Source organism: Hemitrygon akajei, chromosome 21 (assembly GCF_048418815.1).
Source record: "Hemitrygon akajei chromosome 21, sHemAka1.3, whole genome shotgun sequence".
Classification (NCBI taxonomy): domain Eukaryota; kingdom Metazoa; phylum Chordata; class Chondrichthyes; order Myliobatiformes; family Dasyatidae; genus Hemitrygon; species Hemitrygon akajei.
The window spans coordinates 56,127,625-56,155,129 of record NC_133144.1 but is presented as its reverse complement, the minus strand read 5'-3'; the positions used below and the strand labels follow the sequence as shown (position 1 = coordinate 56,155,129).

Here is a 27,505-nt window from a genome sequence, read left to right as displayed (position 1 = left end):
GAATAAACGATTGATACCTTGGCCCGAGTCCATTCATCAGGACTCAGAATTATTTTTAATTCTGCCTTTCCTGGATTTTTCCCTTTCTATTTTGTTTTCCTTTGTCCCACAGTTACATAAAACCTACCAGTCCAAGGGTGTAAACTGGGTTGAATTGGGTTGTAGGCGGTTTGCACCGTGATATGTCTGTAAGACATAAACAGGGGAAGCATGACCAGCACAGACCAATCCAAATCTTTCACTCCTTGTACTGTTCCGTGAGGATGCAACACTGTTCTGGATGTTGTTTTTATCTTCTAGTGTTAACTCAGGACCCTGCCTCCTGTCTTGGATTCCACAATTCTCTTTTGAGCAGAGTTTATCCCTAAAGTTTGTGGCTGTGATACCCACCCCTTAACCCGATTTTAGCGACGGTGTTTATTTTGAGGAATCTTGCTGTGCACCAAACAGGTTGCTGTATCTCCTGCGATACAGCAATCGCTGCATTTTGGAAAAGTAATCTGATTGGCCACAAGATGCTTTGGTGGGGAGAAGGGGTTGTTTCAAGCTTGATCAATAAAAGCTAGATAGCTTGGGCAGCAAGTTATGACAAAGAATTGTTGGTTTGTGCCCAGGATATGTTGGTGGATGATAAGGCAAGTCAATGATATCAATACGCCTGTGATTCAGATAACTGAAACTGCAGTAGGAGCTTGCAGAATGACTCTCTCAGGACTTCATTAAAATATGTGTATGTTGGGCACAAGTGGGAATAACATTCCACATGCTAGTTGTGGGTTGATTATACTTAAGCTATAAAGTGATTTCATTCCCTGTTATCTGCCCTCTATCCTCATGACCGAGTATTTAACAACCTGGCTGCAGGACGCTGTGGACGTGTCTCCACCACCCACTTCTGATTAGAAAACCGGCCCAGTGCACCAATTCACGAAGTGCTTTGCAGTCAGCCTGGAACCACTGGTTTTGATTCTGTCAGTGTGTGTGCGTGTTTGTGTGTGTCTAAATCAGCACACGGCTACTGAGATACAAACGGGACAATAGACTCCTGGGAATTCTGAATGGAACTTGAAGTGTGTGTGTGTGTGTGTGTGTGTGTGTGTGTGTGTGTGTGTGTGTGTGTGTGTGTGTGTGTGTGTGTGTGTGTGTGTGTGTGTGTGTGTGTGTGTGTGTGTGTGTGTGTGTGTGTGTGTATGTAACAGATACTAAATTTCTTGAAGATTCCTGGGAATTTGGACTGGAGTTGGAACTTTTTCTCAGTAACACCAAGAACCATTCATCTTCTCATGTATCTAGTCAGCCCAATCCATCACTCAAATCAACTGACCTTCCATCAACTCTGACTACACTTCTTGTTGCCTTGGGAAAACAACCAACATAATCAAGGATTCCTTCCTAACCTATCGTTCTCTCTTTTCAGCAGAAGACAGATTAGCTTGAGAGCATGTAACACTAGGCTCAAGGACAGTGTCTATCCCACTGTTATGGGACACTGGAATGGATCTCTAATAAGCTAAAAGATAAATTCTTTGCCATGGCCTTGCACTTTATTTGTCCACCTGCTCTGCACTTTCTCTGCAAATGCCTCGCTATCTCTGCTTGCTTTCTACTACCTCAGTGTAATTATGTATGGCAGGATTTGTCTGGATGTCTCACACAAAACAAAATGCATTTCACTTGCCTCATTGCATGTGACAATAACATCAAGTACATGTGATGAAGTTGCTGGCCATTTGATATTGGAAGGCATCAGGCCAAGATTCTTCTGTCCTTCCTCATAATCTCCAAGTGAGATTCACAGATAGTGAGAGTTCACTGCTGTCTTTTAGCCCTCTCGACTATACCCATGCTGAATTGCTACCATTTTTGCCTTCCCACCCCAGCCTCTCTTTGCTCAATAACTTGATCCAAAAGTCTGTTACCTGCAGCAGAAGAATAACCTATTGGAAGAACTCAACAAGTCAAGTAGGCCATGCAGAATATTTCGGCATGTTGAGCCAAGACCTTGCATCAGGACTTAAAGTCTAGCGTCTAGAGGAAGAATAGCCAATGTGTAGAAGTGGGAGGGAGGGGTAAGACTGAGGCCGGTAAGTGATAGGTGGAACTGGCATGAGGTGCAAAAAGGGTCGTGAGGAGGGGGAGAGGATGATTGGCAGTTGAATCTGGGTGGGTGAAGGTCAGTAGGTGATAGGTGGAAACACAGGGGTGAGAAGTAGAAAGCAGATGGAGCTAGGTGGGGGAGCAGAGATGGGTTGGTAGGTGATGGGTTGAGCTGGATCAGGGAAAAATAATGGGCAGATGGAACCATGTAGAGAGGGGATAGGAAAAGTAAATCGGGGGGAAGAAAGCATGTGGATGCGTATGTTTGACAAGACTGAGAAACTGCTTCTACCCTGAGGTTGTAAGACTACTGAACTCACCGCCACCATCCAGGTCCCATCACTTATGAAGCACCAGAAGCATTATACTGTTTACTTTTTAACTTGTGTTCTATATGCACCTCATTATTAATTAATTTATTAGGGGTAATATTACTACCGTAGATGTCGGATTATAAGCCGCTACTTTTTTCCCACATTTTGAACAGCTTTGAACTCTGCGGCCTTTAATACGGAGCGGCTAATACATTATTTTTTTTCATGCCGCCAAAAACATTTTGCCTCGTAACAGTAGACCAATAAAATTGATGAGTAGTTCACAGAGGTCCAATGAAATTGTACGATAAATCAAGCGCACTTTCACAATTAAATTATTGTAAATCAGTTATTTGTACTCACCCTCATCAACATGGAAAACACTCGAAGAAAAGCATTGTGCTGCCTTTATGGCAGTTATTTAGTTTATAATATTTTCGCTTAGTAATTCATTTTCTAGTTAAAGTTAGAAGAGTTTTAACTATATTTGTTTTCTGTACTACATCGCGGGATGCTATGACGTCACACCCGGTTTCGCTGCGTCTTGTGGGAAAAATGCCGTTTGCGATAAACGGGACGGCGGGGGGGAGCGGCGGAGCCAAAACGCTGCTTTTAAGTTAAAGGCGATCAATAACTTTTCCTGGTAGGCTGCAGTTTATATATTTTTTACCAGTTGTTAGGAGATATTGGAATGTTGTTCAGTAAAAAAGTATACGCAACGTATATTTAAAAGTAGCCGCGTTACAGGCACGGTTCGAAAAAAAGCATTTGCAATATGTATTTGTTTATGTTACCATATGGATTTAATTAAAAGTTAAAAAATCCTCACGTGTAATATCTTTCTGTGTAAATATCTCATATTACAACGTGGGACACCTGCGGCCGAAAATCCGGTGCGGCCTGTACAAGTAAAAAATTGATTTTCTTTCTAAAATTAGAGCCAGCGGCTTTTAATCAGGTGCGCTCTGTAGTCCGGAATCTACGGTAGTTGTGTCGTGTGTGTGAATTATATGTACTGCGCTGTGCATCTTGGTCCAGAGGAACTTTGTTTCGTTTGGTGGTATACATGTGTCCCGTTGAATGACAATAAACACAACTTGCACAAGCATTTGGTCACCTGACAAAATTTCCTTTTGGGGCTTAGTGTTAGATATTTAACTAGGTAATGTTCCATTGATGCTCCTTGGAACATCTTACTCTGACAAAAAAAGCACCATATACACTTAGCAACCACTTTATTAAGTACACCTTTTCATTAATGTGAATATCTAATCGGCCAATCATGTGGCAGCAACTCAATGCATAAAATCATGCAGACATGGTCAAGATGTTCAGTTGTTGTTCAGTCCAAGCATCAGTATGGGAAAAAAATGTGAGTTTGAACGTGAATGATTGTTGGTGCCAGACAGGGTGGTTTGAGTATCTCAGAAACTGCTGATCTTCTGGGATTCTCACGCACAACAGTTTACAGAGAATAGTGCAAAAACCAAAACACTACCAGTGAGCAGCAGTTCTTTGGGCAAAAATGCCTTGTTAGTGAGAGAGGTCAGAGGAGAATGGCCAGACTGGTTCAAGCTGACAGGAAGATGTCAGTAACTCAAATAACCACACGTTACAATAGTGGTGTGCAGAAATGCATCTCTGAATGCACAACACATCAAACCTTGAAGTGGGATGAGCTACAGCAGCAGAAAACCATGACCAATACACTCAATGCGACTTTATTATGTACAGTAGGCAACTAATAAAGTGGCCATTGAATATAAATGGAATTTAATGAACCATATTTTTTTTATCTTTGCAATCTGCCGGATTCATGTTTCCCACTGTAAATTCCATATTCAATTAATTCCTAGAATTTAAATTACTCAGCTGCCATTGTGTGATCTGAACTTGTGTCCCTGCATCTATTGAGCAGATTTTTACTGCTGATTTAAGCACTGCGTGACCAAACATCACTCCCAGAAAGACTGGCTCTAACGTTTCGACAAACCATCTTTCTTAGGCTCCATAAAGAGCAGCCATTGTTTCTTTTGGCTCCCTTTTACATCAGAATCAGAATCCAGTTTATTGTCCCTGACATATGTCATGAAATGTGTTGTTTTGTGGCTGCAGCACCGTGCAGGCTTAACAAATTACTGTAAGTTACAATATAAACAAACAAACAAATGAATAAATAGTGCAAAAGAGGAATAGTGAGTTAGTGTTCATGGACCATTCAGAAATCTGATGGCAGAGAGGAAAAAGCTGTTCCTAAAATGTCGAGTGTGAAACTTCAGGCCCAGATACCTGATGGTTGTAAGGAGACGTGGGCATATCCTGGATGGGGAGCATCCTTAATGATGGCTGCCCCCTTCTTAAGGCTTCACCTTTGGGAGATATCCTTTTGGGTGGGGTACTTTGTGCCTGTGGTAGAGCTGGTTGAATCTGCTGCTTCTTTCAGAGATTTTTGAGGTTTGCGGTTTCTGAAAACCTCGGGCACCACCTTTCATGGGTGAAGGGTATGACTGTGACCTATGTGTGGCTAAGCACAGCCTCAATATCATATTCAAGTTTGCTGATGATACCACTGTTGTGCGCCAAATCGAAGGTGGTGATGAATCAGCATACGTGGGGGGGGGGGGGGGGGGCGGAGATTGAAAATTTGGCTGAATGATATCAACCTCTCACTCAATGGTAGCAAGGCCCAGTAACTGATTGTAGACTGCAGGAGAGGGAAACCAGAGGTCCATGAGACAGCCCTCATCGGAGGATCAGAGGCGGAGAGGGTCAGCAACTTTAAATTCCTGAGTGTTACTATTTCAGAGGACCTGTCCTGGATTCAGCACGTAAGTGCAATTGCAAAGAAAGCATGGCAGCACCTCTACTTCTTCAGGAGTCTGTGGAGATTCGGCATGATGTATAAAATTCTGACAAATTTCTATAGATGTGAAGTGGAGAGTGTATTGACTGGCTGCATCACCAATGTTTTGAATGAAAAATCCTACAAAAGGTAGTGGATTTGGCTCAGTAGTCCATGGGTAAAGCCCTCCCAACCATTGAGCACATCTGCATGAAACGCTGTCGTAGGAAATCAGCATCCATCGTCAGAGATCCTCACCACCCAGGCCATGCTCTTCTCTTACTGCTGCCATCAGGTAGAAGGTACAAGAGCCTCAGGACTTGCACCACCACGTTCAAGAACAGTTACTACTCCACAAACATCAGGCTCTTAAACAAAGGGGTAACTACACTCATTTGCTCATCCACTGTTATGTTCCCACAACCAATGATCTCACCTTACGGACTCCTTATCTTGCTATTTCATGTTCTCGTTATTTTTTGCTATTTATTTATATTTCCATTTCAACAGTTTGTTGTTCTATGCACTTTAGTTAATCTTTCATTAGATCTTGGGGTCCGAGTCCATAGGACCCTCAAAGCTGCTACTCAGGTTGACTCTGTGGTTAAGAAGGCATACGGTGCATTGGCCTTCATCAATCGTGGGATTGAGTTTAGGAGCTGAGAGGTAATGTTGCAGCTCTGTAGGACCGAGGTCAGACCCCACTTCAAGTACTGTGCTCAGTTCTGGTCGCCTCACTACAGGAAGGACGTGGAAACAATAGAAAGGGTGCAGAGGAGATTTACAAGGATGTTGCCCGGATTGGGGAGCATGCCTTATGGGCATGAACATTGAATTCTCCAACTTCTGGTAATTCCCTCCCCTTCCCTTCCCCCAGCCCAATTTCACTCTGTCCCTTCCTCCAGCTGCCTATCACCTCCCTCATGGTTCCGCCTGCTTCTACTACCCATAGTGCTTTCCCCTTACGTTCCTTCTTCACCTTTCCTGCCTATCCCCTCCCCCACCCCTTGATCTTTCCCCTTACTGGTTTTTCACCTGGCACCTACCAGCCTTCTCCTTCCCACCCTCCCCCCACCTTCTTTATAGGGCCTCTATCCCCTCCCTCTTCAATCCTGATGAAGGGTCTCAGCCCGAAACATTGACTGCTCGTTTCCATGGATGCTGCCCGACCTGCTGAGTTCCTCCAGAGTGTTGTGCATGTTGCTTTGACCCCAGCATCTGCAGTATATTTTGCCTTATGAGAATAGGTTGAGTGATCTCGGCCTTTTCTCCTTGGAGCGACGGAGGATGAGAGGTGACCTGATAGAGGTGTACAAGATAATGAGAGGCATTGATCATGTGGATAGTCAGAGGCTTTTTCCCAGGGCTGAAATGTCTAACATGAGAGGGCACAGTTTTAAGGTGCATGGAAGTAGGTACAGAGGAGATGTCGGGGTAAGTTTTTTATGCAGAGAGTCGTGAATGTGTGGAATGGGCTGCCAGCGATGATGGTGGAGGCGGATACAATAGGGTCGTTTAAGAGACTTCTGGATAGGTACATGGAGCTTAGAAAAATAGAGGGCTATGGGTAACCCTAGGTAAATTCTAAGGTAGGGACATGTTCGGCACAGCTTTGTGGGCCGAAGGGCCTGTATTGTGCTGTGGGTTTTCTATGTTTCTATGTTTCATTCATCCTGTTATGATTACTATTCTATAGATATGCTGAGAATACCCTCAGGAAAATGAATCTCAGGGTTGTATCCGGTGACAAATATGTACTTTGATAATAAAATTTACTTTGAACTTTTCATCCTCTAAACTGTGGGAATGGTATCTGCTATACTATACATCACTTACTTAATTTTTTATATTATCCATATAATATATCTCCCTCCACCATCTTCCTCTCAATCCAAATGAAACAATGCCCATCAGAGTCAAAAGGGAGGGGAGGGGAAGGGAGGGAGAGATGGAAAGGGAGAGGGGGAGAGGGAGAGGGAGGGAGGGAGAGAGGGAGAGAAATATATATATCTACATATGTCACAGAAATTCTGAGGGCAGCTTAAAACTGATGACCGGTACTTTGAAGATTAATTTACTTTGAACTTTGATGTGGCCTTTCTTTTCGCCACTCAGCTCACCTCTCCCAAATGGAGCAGTTGACATTGAGCCTTTTGACCATATGATGAGCGGAAGACATTATTCCTCGTCCTGCCATCCAGACACCTGCCAGCTAGAACAGCCCCTCCACTCGCTGTCTGAGCGGGTGGGCTTGGGTGGCTTTGACGTGGACCTCAGGGTCTCCTTACTGGACAGCGGGAAGAAGAGGGCTCAACTGGTGGGCCGTCTCAAGGAGGCACACAGGCTTCTGGAGGAACAGTCTGCCCAGCTGCGGAAACGCGAGGATCAGCTGTTGGAAAGCAAGACCAAGATCGAGATGCTCTCTCTCAAGCAGAAAGTAAGTGGCGTTCCTTCTTGTTTTTTGTCCCAGATATCAGAATTGAATCAGATTGGTTATTACAAGCATACACTCCGTGGCCACTTTATTAGGTACACTTGTACATCTTGTTAATGCAAGTATATAATCTCCCAATCATATGGCAATAACTCAATGCATAAAAGCATGCAGACATGACCAAGAGGTTCATATGTTGTTCAGACCAACCATTAGTAAAGGGAAAAAATGTGACCTAAGAGACTTTGACCGTGGAATGATTGTTGGTGCCAGATGGGGTGATTTGAGTATCTCAGAAGCTGCTGATTTCCTGGGACTTTCACGCACAACAGTCAGTAGAGTTTAGAGTGAATGGTGTGAAAGCAAAAAAAAATCCAGTGAGCGGCAGTTCTGTGAGTGAAAACACCCTGTTAATGAGAGAAGTCAGAGGAGAATGGCCAGACTGGTTCAAGCTAACAAGAAGGTTGAAGCTAACAAGAAGGCTAACAAGTGTGCAGAAGATCATCTCTGAATACCCAGCACTTCAAACCTTGCAATGGATGGGGTACAGCAGAAGAAGACCGTGAACATACACTCAATGGTCACTTTCTTTGGTACAGGAGTTAGCTACTAAAGTGGCCATTGAGTGTAAATAAAAAGGTAAAATAGTACAAAAATAGAACAAACATATTGACATCTTGTTCATGGGTCTTTTGTCTGTTAATAAATCTAATGGCCGAGTGGAAGAAACTGTTCCTAAAATGTTGTCTGGGTGTCTTCAGGCTCCTGTATCTCTTCCTTGATGCTAGTAATGAAGAGGGCATGTCCTGGGTGGTGGCGGTTCTTTATAATGAATGTGGTCTTTCTGAGGCATCACCTTTGAAGATGGCCCTCAAGGGTGGGGAGCCTAGTGCCGAAGATGGAGCTGATTGTCTTTACAACCCTCTGCACATTTTTCAGATCCTGTGCAATGGCTCCTTCATACCAGTTGCACCCAGTCAGAACATAATCCATGATACATCTGTAGAAAGTTGTTAGAGTCTTTGGTGACATACCAAATCCCCTCAAACTAAAAAAATTATGATTGCATCAATACGTTCAGCCCAGGATAGATCTTCAAAGATGTTGACACCCTCGAACTTGAAACAGTTCACCCTTCGTTTATTTTGTGAAGATAGGTGTGTTGTGTGTGCGTGAGATTGAGACACCCACTAATTTGTGTCCATGCCACTGTTGGATCTTCCTCTGTAAGTCACTGAAAATGTTTTGATTAATACCATGAGAAGCTTCAAGTGGCAGTCCTAAATTCCTGGTCACAACGAGAAGGGTGTGGGGAATCAGTGTTTGGATCACCACCATCTGCAGGCCCCCTTCCAACTTGCATACTGCCCTGACCCGTAAGTACATCATTGTTCCTTCATCGGCTCTGGGTCTAAATCCAGGAACACCCCACTCATCAACACCGTTGCCAGGACGACAGCTGTTTGAGAAAATGGCTTAAGACCCAATTCTTAAGTGTAATCAGAACCAGGTGATAAATCCTTAGTAACAAAGCCTGTAAATAAATGAATAAACGAATATCTGTAAACAAATGGACATAGAACGGTGCAGCATATGACAGACGCTTCGGCCCGTGACGTGCTGACCTTTTAACCTACTCTAAGATCAATGTAATCCTTCCCTCCTGCAGAGCCCTCCATCTTTCTTTCATCCATGTGCCTATCTGAGGTCTTAAATGTCCCTAATGTACCTGTCTCTGCCAGCACACCCATACAGCCTCCTCTCTCGTAAACCATTTACTTCTGACATCTCAATCAACTTACATGTTCCTACAATCAACTTAAAATAATGCTATCTCGTATTTGCCATTTCTACCCTGGAGAGAAAGGCACTGTTTGTCCAATCTATCTATGCCTCTTATCATCTTATGACCTCTATTGTCACCTCTCACCCTGAAAATGATTATAATTCCAGAAAAGATTTCAAGTGAAAATTATTTATTGGGGGAGTGGGGAGAATGTGGAATGTGCCTCCAGGATAATGTACAAAATAAATGGAGCTTTTATTGAAGTATCATTTTATTTCACAATGTTTTAGCAATTGGAAAATTCCATTTCCAATCTGGAAGGAGAGAAAAACTTACTGGAATTGTCATGCCTTGAAGATCAGAAGCAAAGTGGATCATTGAAAGATAAGTAAGATGTCCTTATTGATTAATCCTTTATGCTCAGTTCATTGTTTTATCCTGTTGTCTGTTAGAGTGACAGTAAACGCGATGACAGCCATAACACACTGGCTCTCTGATCTCAGTGTCATTGAATGGGACAATACTACAGCAGAAAAATATGTTGTTCTGCCCATTAAACTTGTGCTAGTTGTTTTAAAAAGACTGCCATGCTCTGAAATTGCCATTGAATTTGCCCTTTCTGACTGAGAGTACCTGATCACATTCTCCTTTGCTTCTATTTAACACACACACGCACACACAAAATGCTCGAGAAACTTAGCAGCTCGGGCGATATCTATTGAGAAGAATAAACAGCTGATGTTTCAGGCTGTGACCCTTCATCAGGACTGAAAAGAAAGGGGGCAGAAGCCAGGATTAGATATTGGAGGGAGGGGAAGGAGTACAATTCACTTTTCAATTCAACTCCCTTTACCCCTTCCATCTATCCCCTCCCAGTTTCTTACTTCAAACCCCCCCCCCCCCACACTTAGTCTCACCTGTCACATGTCAGCTTGTACCATAACGGGGAGGTGTACAAGAATGAGATAGATCAGCTGGTTGAGTGGTGTTGCAACAATACCCTTGCACTCACTGTCAGTAAGACCAAGGAAGTGATTGTGGACTCCAGGAAGGGGAAATCAGGGGAATACACACCAGTCCTCATTCAGGGATTAGCAGTGGAAAGGGTGAGCAGTTTCAGGTTCCAGGGTGCCAACATATCCAAAGATCTATCCTGAGCCCAACATAATGGTTCAATTACAAAGTAGGCAAGACAGAGGCTGTATTTCATTGGGAGTTTGAGGAGGCTTGGTATGCCACCAAAGACTCTGGTAAGTTTCTACCGATGTTGCATGGAGAGCTTTCTATTTGCTTGTGTCACTGTCGGGTATGGAGGGGCCACTGCACAGGATCGGAAAAAGCTGCTGAAATTTGCAGCTCCATTGTTGGCACAAGGCTCCTTTTCACTGAGGACATCATCAAATGGAGATCAAGGAGCAGGTACATGATACATTGCCACCACCCGCTGGAAAAGGCATAATTGCACGCGGGATGCTAAACCCAGGTTCCATCTCAGCTATGGAAAGAGGAACAGTTTACTGGTGAAGGGTCCTCAACCTAGATCATGAACTCGGTTACTGCCTTTGCAAATGCTGCCTGACTTGCCAAGGTTTTTCTGGCATATTCTGTATTTAGCTCAGATTTCCAGCATCTGCAGTTTTTATTTTAATTATACAAGCACATGTTGCGGAAGCTTCCAAAGGAGAAAATGTTAAGGGAAGGTGTAATGAAATGGCCTGAATTCATACACTCAACATTTTAGGAACAGCTTCGTCCCCTCCACTATCAGATTTCTGAATGGACAATGAACCCATCTACACTACCTCAGTATTGTTTTGTGCTACTTTTTGTACTACTTATTTAATTTAATTTTATATTTAGTATATATTTCTTATTGTAGTTTATAGTTTTTTATGATGTATTGCAATATACTGTTGCCACAAAACAGCAGATTTCACAACATATGCAGTGATATTCAACCTGATCCTGATTCTGATTCGGATTCCAGTCCTGATGAAGTGTCTTGGCCAAAAATTGTTGACTGTTTCTTCCCCTCCATGGTTGCTGCCTCACTTGCCTGAATTCCTCCAGCATTGTTTTGTGTTGGATAAGATTAAAAAGCTGTGAATACATTTAAAACTATTAAAACAATGTTTAAGCAACTCCAAATCTCAAAGTCTTTCGTGATGGTTTGTGTACTGCACTGCAGGTTCCTGCTGACTATTTATTTGCCCATCTGTTTATTCCCCTCCATAGATGCTGCCTGACTTGCCAAGTTTCTACAAAAATTCTGCGTGTATTGCTCAAGATTTCCAGCATCTGCAGAATGTCTTGCGTTTTTGATTCCATGTACTTTGATTTCTACTCGCTTGTCTAGTTGCCAGTAAAAATGTTTACGTGATTTCATTTGAAACAATTTAGTTATACCATTACACCTTCCCTTAACATTTTCTCCTTTGAGAGCTTCCGCAGCATGTGCTTGTATAATTAAAATAAAAACTGCAGATGCTGGAAATCTGAGCTAAATACAGAATATGCCAGAAAAACCTTGGCAAGTCAGGCAGCATTTGCAAAGGCAGTAACTGAGTTCATGATCTAGGTTGAGGACCCTTCACCAGTAAACTGTTCCTCTTTCCATAGCTGAGATGGAACCTGGGTTTAGCATCCCGCGTGTAATTATGCCTTTTCCAGCCGGTGGTGGTAGTGTACCAAGGAGAACTGCTTCACTCTTTTTTCAGATAACATGACGGGATACTTCTCGTGCAAGGGTTCCCAACCTTCTCTATGCCAAGGACCAATACCATAAGCAAGGGGTTTGTGGACACCAGTCTGGAAATCCCTGTTCTAGTGCATCTCCGAGCCAGACGGAACCTCAGTTTAAAGACTCTTGGAGAGTTTCAAAGCCAAGGTTGGGTTTATTGTCCTATGCACAAGTACACATTTGCACAGGTGCAATGAAAAACTTACTTGCAGCTGCATCACAGGCACACAGCATCGTATTGTATAAGCAGCATTCACAAGAAAATGTAAATTAAGCATAAATTATACAACAGTTTTGCAAGAAAGGGCACAATTAAAACCCAAAAAAAACCCACTGTGGTGGGGTCCAGACCCAGAGCATATCGAAGCGACAGGGCCTGGGTCCTAGAAAGAGAAATAACCCGATGTCTGGATGATTTAAATGGCAGGCTTGTTGGACTGGAAAGGTAGGTGTCAGGACCAGAGGTGAGGGTTGGGCCAGTTCTGCTCACTTCTCCGTGACATTTACTTGATTCAGCATTGAACTGAAGTTGAGGGTGTGGCCTGTTTCAGCTCCCTGGACTTCATATCTGCAGACTCACTTTCATTCTAAATGCTGTTTGCTTACTTCTGTTGTTTTTTTTCTCTTTGCACACTGGATGTTTGACAGTCTTTTTTTAAAAAGGTTCTTTTGGGTTTCTTGGTTTTGTGGCTGTCTGTAAGGAGACAAATCTCAAGATTCTATAATGTATACATACTTTGTTAATAAGTGTACTTTGAACTCTGAAGTTTCAAAATCAAAATTAAGTTTATTGTGATTTGCACAATTACATTTACACTATGTATATTTGCAAAGAAAAACTTCCAGCAGAATCATTAGCACATAGCATCAGCTAAGCAGTAGTCACAGAAAGAAAACATAAATTTAACATAAATTATGCACATTTTATTATAAGAAAATACATAGAACAACAAATAACAAAAACAAAGTTTGTATCTCTTGGACTGGAAATCTTCATTAATACACTGTGTGCCAGTGCAGTTGGTAGGGGAGTGAACACCCAGGAAAAATCTGTGAAGAAGGAGAGGATTTTAAAATTCACGGGTTGTTTGCATGAGTTAGGGGCTGATCAGGAGACAGTCTGCAGTTATCACGAAGTTTAAAGCAGCAGTCCAGATTCTGTTTGGCCTCTATCGTGGGACTTGAGCTCCGAATCTCCTGACTTGGATGCAAGATGGCCGGTCAACCTAAGCCACAGGTGATTTTACAGTCCAACCTCGATGTTTGTGCAATAAAGAATTCTATTGTCCCACTCAGGATCTTACATCTGGAGGTTGAAATGGCTAAAGCAAAATCATCGCTGGATCTAATCAGCCGTGACCATGAGTCGATGCCATCATCGCCCTCCCGTACGCTATCCTTGGCGAAGCTGGAAGATGCATTTAAACAGGTGGACCTTGTTGTTCTGATTTTTTACCCACTGCTTTTAAATTCTGTGATGTTTCACAAAAGCACTTGTAACCAAATTTAATTTATGAATATTTTCAGGAGAGGCAGAGCTACAAAGTACGACACAACATGTCACCTTATTTATAGGAAGTACATCCTCCTAAAGCACCACAACTTTGTCGTAGGGTTTGGAGGCTTGCGTGCCTCAATGTCCTGGAGAGCTGTGTTGGCTGGAGTCAAGTGCTTAGATTCTTGGTAGGGTCACCCATGCCAATAAGGTCAAAGGATAGAGGCCAGACTAAGAGCGGTCTACCGGTCATCCAGGTTCAGGGGTTCAGCTCAGGGCTAACAACGCTGACTGGTCAAAAAAATATTGTTACAGAAACAGCAATGAAGATGGAGACCTTCATTGCTGCCCTAAGCCCCAGCAGTGTAACAGGCAGCAAGTCAGTAATAGGAAGTACGTGACAGCTTTAGAGAGGGTAGAGAGGAGGTTTACAAGGATGCTGCCTGGATTAGAGAGTATGTCTTATGAAGATGGATTGAGCAAGCTAGGGCTTTTCTCTTTGGAGTGAAGGAGGATGAGAGGTGACTTGACAGAGGTGTACAAGGTGATAAGAAGCATTGATAGAGTGGACCCGCCAGCATCTTTTTACCAGGTCAATGGCTAATACTTCATTAGGAGTTTGATGAGAATTGGTATGTCACCAAGAGTTCTTGGGTAGTTTCGTTCTATTACAGTCCTTCACTGCAGGGTGGCAAGAGTGATAATACGCTGCTCAGTAATTCACTTCAGTGGCTTTTCTTCACCAGTGAACGGAATCAAGCGTGAAGTTGTGGACAGTTGCACTCCTGGTTTAATTGGACATTCTCCAGCTGCCTGGTTTCCAGAAGAAGTCACTGCTTTAGGACTAGGAGCAATCAGTTCCTGTAGTTTGCCCTAATCTCCATCTTATGAAATATCCATAACGTTCTACCCCAGCTCTGATCCATAGTTAATGTTTAAAGCCGTGAACCTTCTGTACAGACTTCCTTTAAAAACTCTTTATGTAGAGATACAGCACAGTAACAGTTTCCATGCCAATGACCCCGCGTCACCCGATTACTCCCATGTGACTAACTAACCTACTGACCTGTAAGTCTTTGGGATGTCGGTGGAAAGCAGAGCACCCTGAGGAAACCTGCGTAGGCTTGAGGAGAATGTACAAACTCCTTACAGACAGCAGCGGGAATTGAACTGTTAACAAAGTTACTCTAATTTCTACACTACTGTGCCACCCCACAAACATACCTTCCTGTTGGTGTGTAACAAAATCCACTTTATCTGGCCCCGTACACTGAAACATTCCCAGCCAAAAATTGGAAAACAAAAAGTTCGCTTTCTTTGACACATGTACATCTAAATATCAAAACTTCCATTGAAATGTATTGTTTCACTGTATATTTTGATGTGCATGTGAAATGTGTCGTTTGCATCGACGACCAATATAGTCCAAGGATGTGCTGGGGACCGCCCACAAGTGGTGCCATATTCCTGACACCAATATGGCTCTACACATCTTTGGAATGTGGGAGGGATACTGGAGTGCCCAGAGGAACCCTACGCAGTCATGGGGAGAATGTACAAACTCCTTACAGACAGCGGCGGGAATTGAACCCGGGCTACTGGTACTGTAAAGTGTAACGCTGATCATTACACTGTCATGCCACCTTTACAATTAAAACTACTACGACCACTCACTATTGCAACCCTATTGCTTTTGTATCCAGCTGCCATTTAACTACATTTCTGATTTTTGAATCCTGCTGACTGTTTGGAGGCCAGTGATCCCATTAAAATTATCAGCCCTTTCTGGGTTCTAAATTCTACTTATTATAACTTAAATTAAAGATACCCCATCCCATGATACCCTCCTTGATCAGCGCTGCAACCCCTTCTATCACCTCCTCCCCTTCTGGGACCACCTCAACCCTCACCCCAGGACACATCTGAAAAAGCTATCCCCTGGAACGTTGAACTGTTTTGGGCCCCTTATCTAAGGAAAGGTGTGCTGGCATTGGAGAGAGTACAGAGGAAGCTCACAAGAATGATTGCAGGAATGAAAGGGTTAACAAACAAGGCTGTTTGATGCTTTTGAGCGTACTCATTGGAGTTTAGAATAAGGTCATTGAAACCTATCAAATATGAAAAGCCTGGAAAAAGTGGACATGGATAAGATGATTCCTGTAGTGGGATGTCTCAGACTCTATGCCTGTCCTACTGCTTTCATCCAGGTACTTAACCCAACTTCTCTTAAATGTTGCAGTTGAACTTGCATCCACCAATCCTCCCGGCAGTTCATTCTACCCTTTATTAGAAGATGTCCCCCCTCAGGTTACCTTTAAATATTACACCTTTCATCCTTAACCTATTACCTCTAGTTCTAATCTCTGATTGAAGAAAGCCAAAATTCCAAAAGCTCTCATTGCGACCGTATCTACCCGTGGCACCACTTTCAAGGATTGTAGAACAAAGATGAGCAGAAATTTCTTCAGAGGGAGGTGAATTTGTGGAATTCATTGACACAGATGGCTGTGGAGGTCAAGTCATAGTGTATATTTAAAGTGGAGATTAATAGGTTCTTGATTAGTAAAGATGTCAAAGGTTACAGAGAAAAGGCAGGAGAAAGGGTAATAAATCAGACATGATGGAATGTCAGAGTAGACACGATGGGTTGAATGGCCTAATTCTTCTGCTCCTGTGTCTTGGACTATTGAATTCCTATCACACTCCTGCCTGTCTCATCTTTGATCTTCCCTGCTGCATGACAGAGGCAGTCCTGGTTTTGGCTTAAAGTGACGTGGAATTTCTTGTACTGAGCCAGGCATGTTCAGGCATGTCCCTTTTGTAACCGGCTGACCAGTTGCACGTTCATTCTCAGATAAGCAGTCAATACCAAATGATTTCCAATAGAACCCTTGTTTTCTCTCAACTTAAATCATCTGTATTCCAACCTCAGAAAATGCATCTACACAGATATTATCACCACTTCTGCACTTGTGTATGCTGTTTTTTTCATCTCTATCCACCTCTCCACAACTAAACACTTTTGGTGTGTGGGGGCTATTTAGGAGAAGGAGAGCTTGATGCAGGAACTGCAGTCCACTCAGGAAATGGTCCGAGTTTACCAGGAGCGAGTGAAGGTGCTCGAGGAGGAGCGTGACAGAGCTGGAGAAGATCTGAGGAACGTTCATGAGGTTGGTCTGTGTGTTACCCAGGGAGGGTTTATTTCTGTTTCCTGGTGATGAGAAAGGCTGTTCAGCCCCATGTCCACCACTGATTTCAGGAAAGAGAGATATCTGATTAATCTACACCTGTTATTACACTCATAGTCCTGCACTGAAGCTTAAAAACTCTCCATGATCCACCCAGGCAACGTCCTCCCCCACCATTGAACATACTTACAGTACAAGGAGCACTGCCACAAGAAAGTAGAATCCATCATCGAGGACCTTGATCATCCAGGTCATGCTCTCTTATTGCTACTACCATCAGGAAAGAGGTACAGGAATTCAGGAACAGTTGTTACCCTTCAACCATCAGACTCCTGAACTAGTTTGAATAATTTCACTCACCTCAACACCGAACTGATTCGACAACCTATGGATTCACTTTCAAGGACTCTACAATTCATATTCTCTATCATCTATCTATCTATCTATCTATCTATATATCCATCCACAGTTTGTCTTCTTTTGCACACTGATTGTTTGTCAGTCTTTGTATGTATGTAGTTTTTCACTGATTGTACCGTATTTCTTTATTTTACTGTGATTGAATGTCTTCTCAAAAAAAATCTCAAGGTAGTATATGGTGATATATACAAACTTTGATAATAAATTTACTTTGAACTTTGAACCAAGTCAACACTGGCCATGTACTATGTACTATGACCAATGTATACTAATCCTACATTAGTTCCTTTGTGTTCTTCCCAGATTCCCAGCATCTCTCCCAGATCTCACCACTCACAGGATAGCGTAAGGATTGAAGCTGGACCACTAGCAATATGAGGCAGTGGCTGTACTAACTACATACAGTAAATGTTGCTGCCCTGCTAGCTACACCAATTTTCTCCTATAAGTATTTAATTCAGAACACAGTGCAAAATAAATTTGCCTCAACAGTTGTCTTAAATTTGTATCCACTTGTTCAAAGTTCAAAGTATATTTATTATCACACTACTTATATGTCACCATAAGCTACCCTGAGATTAACTTTCTTGCAGGCATTCACAATAGAACAAAGAAGTGCAATTGAATTAATGAAAAACTAAACACAAAGACTGACAAACAGCCAATGTGCAAAGAAAGACAATCTGTAGAAATACAAAAAGTCCAAATAATAAGTAATAAATATTATTCATTAATAAATATAATAAAGAAATAATAATAACCAACACCTCTGCAGGCGCGACATGAAACCTTAAAAATCAACACAGAGTGCTGGGAGGATACAGCAGATGACCGCAACAGATGGCGAGGTACTCTTCAGCAACACCTAGAGCAAGGCGAAAGAGTGATCCTGAGTCAGTTTGAGGCGCAGAGAGCTAAACGGAGAGCACAGCGGACAGCAGACAACAATTCCGCGACGCCCTACACATGCAGCAACTGTGGCAGAGCCTGCCATTCTGGGAACGGCCTCAATAGCCACAGTCGACGCCGCTCGACAAACCAGTGACCACCAGGGGTGCAGTACCCATGGTCGACCACGACCAACAGAGGCCACACACACACACATATAAATAATTCCGAAAATGAGTTGTAGAGTCCTTGAAAGTGAGTCTGTAGATTGTAGAATCAGTTCAGTGTTGTAGTGAGTGAAGTTATCCACGCTGGTTCAGGAGTCTGGTAATTGAAGGGTAACAGCTGTTCCTGAACTTGATGGTGTGGGGCCTAAGGCTCCTGTATCTCCTTCCTGAGAAGAAAGCATTGTCTGAATAGTGGGGGTCCTTGACAATGAATTCAGCTTCCTCGTGGCAGCGCACTTGGTAGACGTGTTCCATGGTAGGGAGAGCTTTTCCGATGACGAAGTGGGGTATATCCACAACCTTTTGTGGGTTTTTCTTTTCATGGGCATTGGTGTTTCCATACCAGGATGTGATGCAACCGGTCAGGACTCTCTCCACTGTGCATTTATGTAAGTTTATCAAGTAGTCACCTTTGATAGGGCAAGTGGTGGGGAGGGCTGATCCCACCAGGGTTGACTTGTTACTGACCTTCCTGGCAGTAGGAACAGATCTCCCAGCCTACTCAATCAAAATAGTGTGGCAGTTGGTTGAGCCACTGTTTCACAATACCAGAGACCCAGACGGATAAACTTCCAGCTAGGTACAGGTATCAATTATAACTGACATTTCGATGACAAGCTCTGCCATCTTCTTCAGTGATGATGCCTGGGCATGCCTGGTCCGGTGGTATTCATACTCCCAAAATCTGTCCCTCCTGATTGGTTAGTCCTCATCCAATTAGATTTCCACTGTCCCACTTCGCTTACAATTGAATTCCTGTTCTTAATTAGAGCGAGACCTTTGTCGTTGTTAAAATTCTTTTCCTCTAATTTTATTTCAGTGGCTTCCTTTGCTAGGCAGTCCAGAAAGCCACTGGCACAGCACAGTAGTTTTGCGCCATCAAAGTCAGTACTACAGCCATTGCGAATGCAATGTTCTGCTACTGCTGATTTCTCTGGGTAACCCCAACGGATACATGTCCTACGCTCAATGTGGTGAACTACATATACTTGTCTGGACATGCCCCCCCCTGCTGACTGCTCCTGTGGCTCCTCCCACAGAACCCGGTATAAAGGCGATTGGAGCCTGAGCCTTGGTCTCAGTCTCCAGGATGTAGTGTGGTGGTCAATTGCTGCTTGTTCTTTCTTCCAGCCAATAAAAGCCGATATCTCGCCTCTCATCTCCGAGAGTTATTGATGGTGCATCACTCTTTTTTGCCTGTTTCCTCCGTGTGGCCCATATGGCCGAAGGACGCTGCTCCACATTCACAAGGGTTCCTGTAATACCAGCTGACCTGTCCCAGGTCATCTTTAACCTGCATAAGCTGTGACTTGAGCTTCCTTACGGGTTTGTGGATGGTATTAGTCCAGTATTTCTTCAGGATCCTGGCAATCCTTCCAGAAACCATAGAAATATTGGGAAGACAGGCGGCAACAATGGGTTCCACTTCACTGTTAGGTTTCCTGGTTTTTCTGCAGCCCTTTTGAGGGCCTGATTGATTTCCTTCACCTTGTAGCCACTCTGTAGGAATGTCGTGCTTAATTGTCATATTTCCTCGGGGAAACCCTTCAGGTCTGAAATAGTTTTCACGCAGTTACTCAAAGTAGAAAGAACCACTCTACGTTGGGAGGCATGATGGTGGCTGTTACTGTTGAGGTGTAAGTCTGTGTGAGTGGGTTTCTGATAGATGTCATGTCCAAGGGTCCGGTCCAGTTTACATCGTATTAGAATGCCTGGGAACGGGAGGCAATCATCCTTCTCCCTTGAGGTGCAAGGGCAATGAACTCAGGGCCCTTCATGTAGAAATTAGCAATAACTGGTGACAAGGGCAATCCCATGGCCACTCTGTCCATTTGTTCATAGTAGTTCCCCTTATCGAGGAAGTACGTTGACATAAGGGTCTGTTCAAAAAGGTCAATGGTACCTTTATCAATCCTTGACTGCAGGAGAACCAAGCAGTCCTTAATGGGAACTCTTGTGAACAGGGACACTGAGAACAGGGAACTAGAGGAAAAGAATTTTAACAAAGCTGAAGGTCTCGCTCTAAGTAAGAACTGGAATTCAATTGAAAACAAGGTACAAGAGCTGAAACCTGGTTGATGTGTTCACGGGGAGAACATACAAACTCTTTAAAGGAAGTGGCAGGAATTGAACCCAAGTCACCTGGACTGTAAAGCATTGTGCTAACACCATGCTACCATGCCACCTGCACAATACAGCAGAATGTTAGTTATTAGACTCTCTGCTTCTGTTGGTGTTCAGTGCACATTAGTTAGGACATCAGAGATAATCTGCCTGCGATCCTTCCCAACAGTGTCATTGGGTCTGTCTAAGGAGTAAATTGGCCTATCGTTAAATACCTCATTGAAAGGATGGGTGATAATATGGAAAAACAAAATCTCTGGGCAGTTCTACTTTGATTCTACCCTGGTAATTAAACACAATGTAGGAGATTGCTTGGAGCAAGTGCAATCTGTGTCGCAGAAGGGTTGTGTTCTGACAAAACTGTCTTATTGTGATTTTCTGTAACGCCAAATGACAGAATTTGTTCTTCCTTTTGCTTTTTTCCCCACATAAATTCCTAAAGAGCAAATTTCTAATTCTGCATCTCAGATTATTTTTGTGAATTCTGTAATGGGGAATTTCTGAGTTGTTGGGACACAGGAATACGCTCTATTATCGGTAAATTGACGTTTTCAGTGTGACAAATGACAGGTCCTCCATCCTTACTTTGGGGGCAGCATGGAAGCAATGCTGTTTGTGCAACACTATTACAGCGCCAGTGACCCCCGGTTCAATTCTAGCGCCGCCTGTAAGGAATTTGTGTGTTCTCCCTGTGACCTGGTGGGTTTCCTCCAAGTGCTCCGATTTCCTCACACATTCCAAAGGCATACAGGTTAGTAGGATAATTGGACCCATGGAGGTAATTGGGCAGCACAGGCTTGCTGCATCTCTAAATCTAAATAAATTTGCTCCTGAACTGCAAAGTCCCTTTGAGGTTCTCCACCCTGAGGAAGTTTAAATCTTCTCTTCAATGGGAGTTCAGTGCAACCCTCTCTCACTGCTCCCTCTCTGTGATATCTGCGGCTCTTCGATTCTTCGGCTTGTATTCCTAACCCTTCCCCCACCTTATTATTCTGGCTTCTGCCCCCTTCCTTTCCAGTACTGATGAAGGGTCTCGGCCCGAAACTTTGATTTTTTATTCCCCTCCACAGATGCTGCCGGACTTGGTGAGTTCCTCCAGCATTTTGTGTGTGTTACTCTAAACCTTTCCTCATCTGTTGCAGGCTCAGCATTCAGTGCTTTTGAAAACCAACGAGGCCAATCAAAGACTGACTGATTCCTTGCAAGCTCAGACAGAACTGCATGAAGAACTCAACGAGATGCGCGTCAAATACAACAAAGCCAGTTTGGTAATTACCTCTTGACAAAGCATTTTTAATCAGAGATTCTAAACGCATGTTAGAGATCAAAAGTCAGGGCTTAATTGCAAGACTCAGTGAATGCAGATGGTGTTGCCCCTGATCTCTCATCTCAACTTTCAACCATACAACTTTCCAAGATCTTTTCCCTCCCACAGCCCTGGCCTCATGTACATCCCTGATTTCCTTTGTCCCCACTATTGACGGCCGTTCCTTCTTGTTATGGAAATCCCCATCTCACCTGTCCCGTGGAGGCATGCCTTACTCTGGTTGTCAAAAGTTGCTTCCAATGTAATTGGTTTGCTTAGAAGCTGCAGCTGCTTTTCATATTGGGTAACTGCCTGGCGTCCAGTTTTAAATATCCTGGGTTTATAACATAGCACGTGGAAGGGCTTGTTCTCTTCTTCCTTTGTTTAAGGTAAGACCATTGGGAAGGTACACTCTGTTCTCACTTTTAACTAAGTGTCTTTGTTGAGTATTCTGCTTTGTAGTGTCTGTAACTTGGGAAACATGAATGTTTGGATAAAGTTTTACTGTTTGTAAATCAATGATTAATATACCCATTCAAAGTCAGTACGTCTCCTGTCTCACTTGCCAGACCCAGGAACCTAATTCAACATTACACCACCCAACATCAGTCTCCCACCCCCTAGCAACTGTCTGAACGCCATCTCTCTTATCAAGTTTTCTGTTAAATGTTCTCAAATCGCCTGATGTATCTGGTGTTGGAGACTGGTTGTTAAATCTTTTGAAATTGCATCAGGACGCTTCATCACATTACACATAAGTAGCAGTTGTATTGATTTACTTTCCTATCAAATGAATACTCCTGAGTTATGAAAGTTTGTTATATGAAATATCACATTAATGCAAGTGAATCGCTGGGTATAGGAGGTACAAGAGTCTGAAGACCCACACTCAACAATTCAGAAACAACTTCTTTCGCTCAGCCATCAGATTTCTGAACAGTCCGTAATCCTATGAACCCTACCTCATTATTCCTTTGTTTTGTGCTGTTTACTTATTTTCTAATTACAGTAGTTTTGTCTTTGCAATGTAATGCTAATGGCACGGTAGTGTAATGGTTAGCACAATGCATTACTGTACCAACAAACCAGGTTCAATTCTTGCTGTTGCCTGTAAGGAGTTTGTACGTTCTCCCCATCACCGTGTGGTTTTCCTCCGGGTGCTCTGATATCCTCTCACAGTCCACAGATGTACTGGTTGGTAGGTTAATTGGTCATTATAAATTGTCCCGTGATTAAATCAGGGATTGCTGTGTGGCATGGCTCAAAGGGCTGAAAGGACCTCCTCCAAGCTGTATCTAAATAAAACATTTTAAAAAATAACAAATGTCATGTCATTTAAGATGGTGATTATGAACCTGATTCCAAATCAGTATGTGTCATTGATTTAGTGTGGTATTTCCACAGTAAATACTGCACTGTTCTCTATTTACAGTATAAGATCCCATTTTACCTACACACTCTCAGTACATTTTGCCCTGATTTGTCAATCTATGAAATATTTTCAAGGAACTTTTGTAGCTCAAGGAATTTCTCTACTGGTTTCTATTTAATGCCAGGGACCACGTCAGGTGTAAGACGTAGGAGCAGAATTTGGCCATTTGGCCCAGAGAATCGGATGTGCCAGTTTTATTTGGTAGTGAGGTAAGTTGTTAAGTTGAAAAGTAACTTGACACAGATTAGAGCAGCTTGTTTCTCTAAAGGTTCCCTTCCACAAGCATCCAATCCCTCCACCGTCGACAGACAGTGCAACAGTGTGTACTATTTACAAGATGCACTGCAACAACACACCAAAGTTCCTAAGGCAGCACCTTCCAGACCCATGACCACCACCATCTAGAAGGACGAGAACAGCAGTTACCTGGGAACACCACCAGTTGGAAATCCCCCTCCAAACCACTCACCATCCTGACTTGGAAACATACTGCCTTTCCTTTATTGTCAAAATCATGGAATTACCTCCCTAACAGCACTGTGGGTGTACCTACACCTCAGGGACTGCAGCATTTCAAGAAGGCAGCTCATCACCACCTTCTCAGGGGCAACTAGGGATGGGCAATAAATGCTGACTTAGCTGGCAACACCCACATCCTGCAGTTGAATAAATAACAAAAAAAGGTAGCTTAGGGGTGATTTAATATGATTATAAAGGGGTCCAATGTAAAAGTGAAGCCAATTGATTTTGGAATGTTTTGCTTCCTTTCCTAACCCTCATTCATCTGTGTTTGTAGGCGAGAGACCTGCTTGCTGCCAAAATAGAGAGATTGGAAGAGTCTGTCACTAATTTGAAGACAAAATTAGAAGATGTGGTAGCGGACAAGGATCGTTTTTTCCAGGTGAGCCCTCTAGTTGGGTGACATTTCTTCCCCAGAATTTAGAGCCATAGACTCATAGAACACTACAGCACAGAAAAAAGCCCCTAAGGCCCATCTGGTCCATGTTGAACTATTAATCTGCCTAGTCCCATTGACCTGCACTCAAACCATAACCCTCCCCATACCCTTCTCATTCCTGGACTTATCAAAATTTCTCTTAAATTTTGAAATTGACCCCACATCCACTACTTGTGCTGGCTGCTTGTGCATGCTCTCAGTACTCTCTAAGTGAAGATCCACGTCATGTTCCCCTTAAACATTTTGCCTTCCACCCTTAACTCATGACCTCTAGTTGTAGTCTCACCCAACCTCAGTGGAATAAGCCTGCTTCATTAACACTATCTATACCCCTCAAAATTTTGTATACCTCTATCAAATCTCTACTCCACCTTCTATGTTCTAATGGGTAAGTTCCTTATATATTCAACCTTTCATTTAACCTTATCTCAGGTCCTCCGGTCCCAGCAACATCCTTGTAAATTTTTTCCGCAGTCTTTCAATTTTACTTCCATCTTTCCTGTAGGTAGGTGACCAAAGCTGGACACAATACTCCAAATTAGGCCTCTCCACTGTTTTATACAATTTCAACATAACATCCCAACTCCTGTAATCAATACATTGAGTTATGAAGGCCAATATGCCAAAAACTTTCTTTATGACCCTATCTATCTGTGATGACACTGTCAAGGAATTATGTATCAGCATTACTAGATCCCTTTGTCCTACCACACTCCTCAGTGCACTACCACTCAGCATGTAAGACCTACCCTGGTTGGTCCTCCCAAGGTGCAACACTTGTCTGCATTAAACTCCATCTGCCATTTTTCAGCCCATTTTTCCAGCTGGTCCAGATCCCTCTACAAACTTTGATGGTCTTCCTTGCTGCCCATGACACCCCCATTCTTAGTGTTATCTGCAAATTTGCTGATCCTGTTTAACACGTTATCCAGATTGTTGACACTGAAGGCTAACAACAAAGGACTTGCACCAGTCCCTGCAACACACCACTAGTCACGGGCCTCCAGTCAGAGAGGCAACCATCTACACCACTCTCTGGCTTCTTCTGTGAAGCCAAAGTCTAGTCCAATTTACTACATCATCTTGATTGCCAAGTGACTGAACCATCTTGACCAACCTCCCATGCAGGACCTTGTGAGATACCTTGCTAAAGTACATGTGGACAACATCCACTGCTTTGCTTTCATTACGTTTCCTGGTCACTTCCTCGATTGGTGAGACACAATGAACCAGCACAAAGTGATGTTGACTAGCCCTAATCAGAACCTGTCTATCCAAATACTTATAAAACTGGTCCTTTAGAATACTTTGCAATAATTTTCCCAGTAGTGATATCAGGCTCACCACCCTATATTTTCCTAGCTTATTCTTAGAGCCTTTCTTAAATAATGGAACAACATTAGTTATCCTCGAATCCTCTGGCAACACACCCATGGCTAAGGGTGTTTTAAATATCTCTGCAAGGGCCTCTGTAATTTCTGCACTAACCTCTCAAAGGCTCCAAGGGAACACATTGCCAGGCTCTGGGGATTTATCCACTCTAATTTCCTAATGTCAGCAAACACATCAACCCTCTGTAATCTGTATAGGGACAATGACCTCAAAGCTGCCTTCTGTCACTTCTATAGACTCTGCGTCCATCTCCCGAGTAAATACACATGCAAAAAATCCATTTAAGATCTCTCCCATCTCTTTTGGCTTCACACAAAGAGTACTCCTCTGTTCTTCCAGAGGGCCAATTTTGTCCCTTGCTATCCTTGTGCTCTTAATATATCTGTAGAAACTCCCAGAATTTTCTTTCACCATGACTTGTTTTAGTCCTTCTGACTTTCTTCTGAAGTGTTTTCTTGCATTTCTGATATGTCTCAAGTACCTCATTTGTTCCTGCCTGCCTGTACCTGCTATGCACCTCCTTATTTTCTTAACCATAGTTTCAATATCTCTTGAGAACCAGGGTCCATAAACCTGTTATACTTGCCTTTTATTCCTACAGAAATGTACAAACTCACGTAAACTAGAGAAAATCTGCAGACAACACACACAAAAAGCTGGAGGAACTCAGCAGGCCCGGCAGCCATCTATGGAAAAGAGTACAGTCGATGTTTCAGGTCCTGCTGAGGGATTTCGGCCCAAAACGTTGACTGTACTCTTTCCATAGATGCTGCCTGGCCTGCTGAGTACTTCCAGCGTTTTGTGTGTGTTGCTCTGTACTCTCAAAATTTCACTTTTGAAGGCCTCTCACCTGCCAAGTACATCTTCACCAAAATACAACCTGTTCCAATCTACGCTTGTCAGATCCTTTCTGATACCATCAAAATTGGCCTTTCTCCATTTTAGAACCTCAATCAAAGGACCAGACCTATCCTTTTCCATAATTACCTTGAAACTAATGGCATTATGATCACTGGGTGCAAAGCGCTGCCCTACACAAACTTCAGTCACCTGTCCTGTCTCATTCCCTAGTAGGAGATCCAGTACTGCACGCTCTCTAGATGGGATTTCTGTGTACTGACTAAGGAAACTTTCCTGAACACATTTAACAAACCATTTCGCATCCAAACCTTTTACAATATATGAACCCCAGTTAAGATGTAGAAAGTTAAAATGACCTATTAACACAACCTTACATTTCTTGCAACAATCTGTAATCTCTGCACATTTGCTGCTCTAAATCTCACAGATTATTAAGTGGTCTATAGTATAATTAAACGTGGTCATACCCTTCTTATTCCTCATTTCTACCCATAAAGCCTCACAAGACAAGCTCTCTAGTCTGTCCTGACTGAGCACTACTATGACACTTTCCCTGACTAGTAATGTCAACCCTCCCCTTTTAATCTCTCCCGCTCCATCACATCTAAAACAACAGAATCCTAGAACACTGAGCAGCCAGTCCTGCCCCTCTCTGCAGCCCATTCTCAGTAATGGCTACAAAATCATAGTTTCACATGCTGATCCATGCCCTAGGCTCATCCGCCTTTCCTACAATATTCTATGCATTGAAATAAACACAGCTCAGAGTATTAGTCCCACAATGCTCAACCTTTTGATTCCTGCCATTTTATAACATCTTTCTCCACAACCACTCCACTAACCGTGCTGGCACTCTGGTTTCCATCCTTCAGCCTCTCTGGTTTAAGCCACCATCAGCCCCCACCCCCATGCAGTACTAGCAAACTTCCCCACTGTGATATTAGTCCCCCTCCAGTTCAGGTCCAAACTGTCTCTTCTGAACAGGTCCCACCTTCCTTGGA

General features: G+C 43.1%; 1 protein-coding gene across 7 annotated transcripts in view; it reads left to right on the top strand.

The window, feature by feature from the left end:
- LOC140714317 (uncharacterized) overlaps positions 1–27,505 on the top strand; it is a 156,049-nt gene that overhangs the window by 35,694 nt on the left and 92,850 nt on the right. For all 7 annotated transcript variants that reach the window (XM_073025468.1, XM_073025466.1, XM_073025463.1 and 4 more), the window contains 6 exons: positions 7,369–7,690; positions 9,764–9,861; positions 13,510–13,642; positions 16,753–16,878; positions 21,698–21,823; positions 24,090–24,194. In XM_073025468.1, the coding sequence (XP_072881569.1) occupies positions 7,415–7,690; positions 9,764–9,861; positions 13,510–13,642; positions 16,753–16,878; positions 21,698–21,823; positions 24,090–24,194 (864 nt within the window). In that variant the 5' untranslated portion in view covers positions 7,369–7,414. The remainder of the gene's footprint in view (positions 1–7,368; positions 7,691–9,763; positions 9,862–13,509; positions 13,643–16,752; positions 16,879–21,697; positions 21,824–24,089; positions 24,195–27,505) is intronic.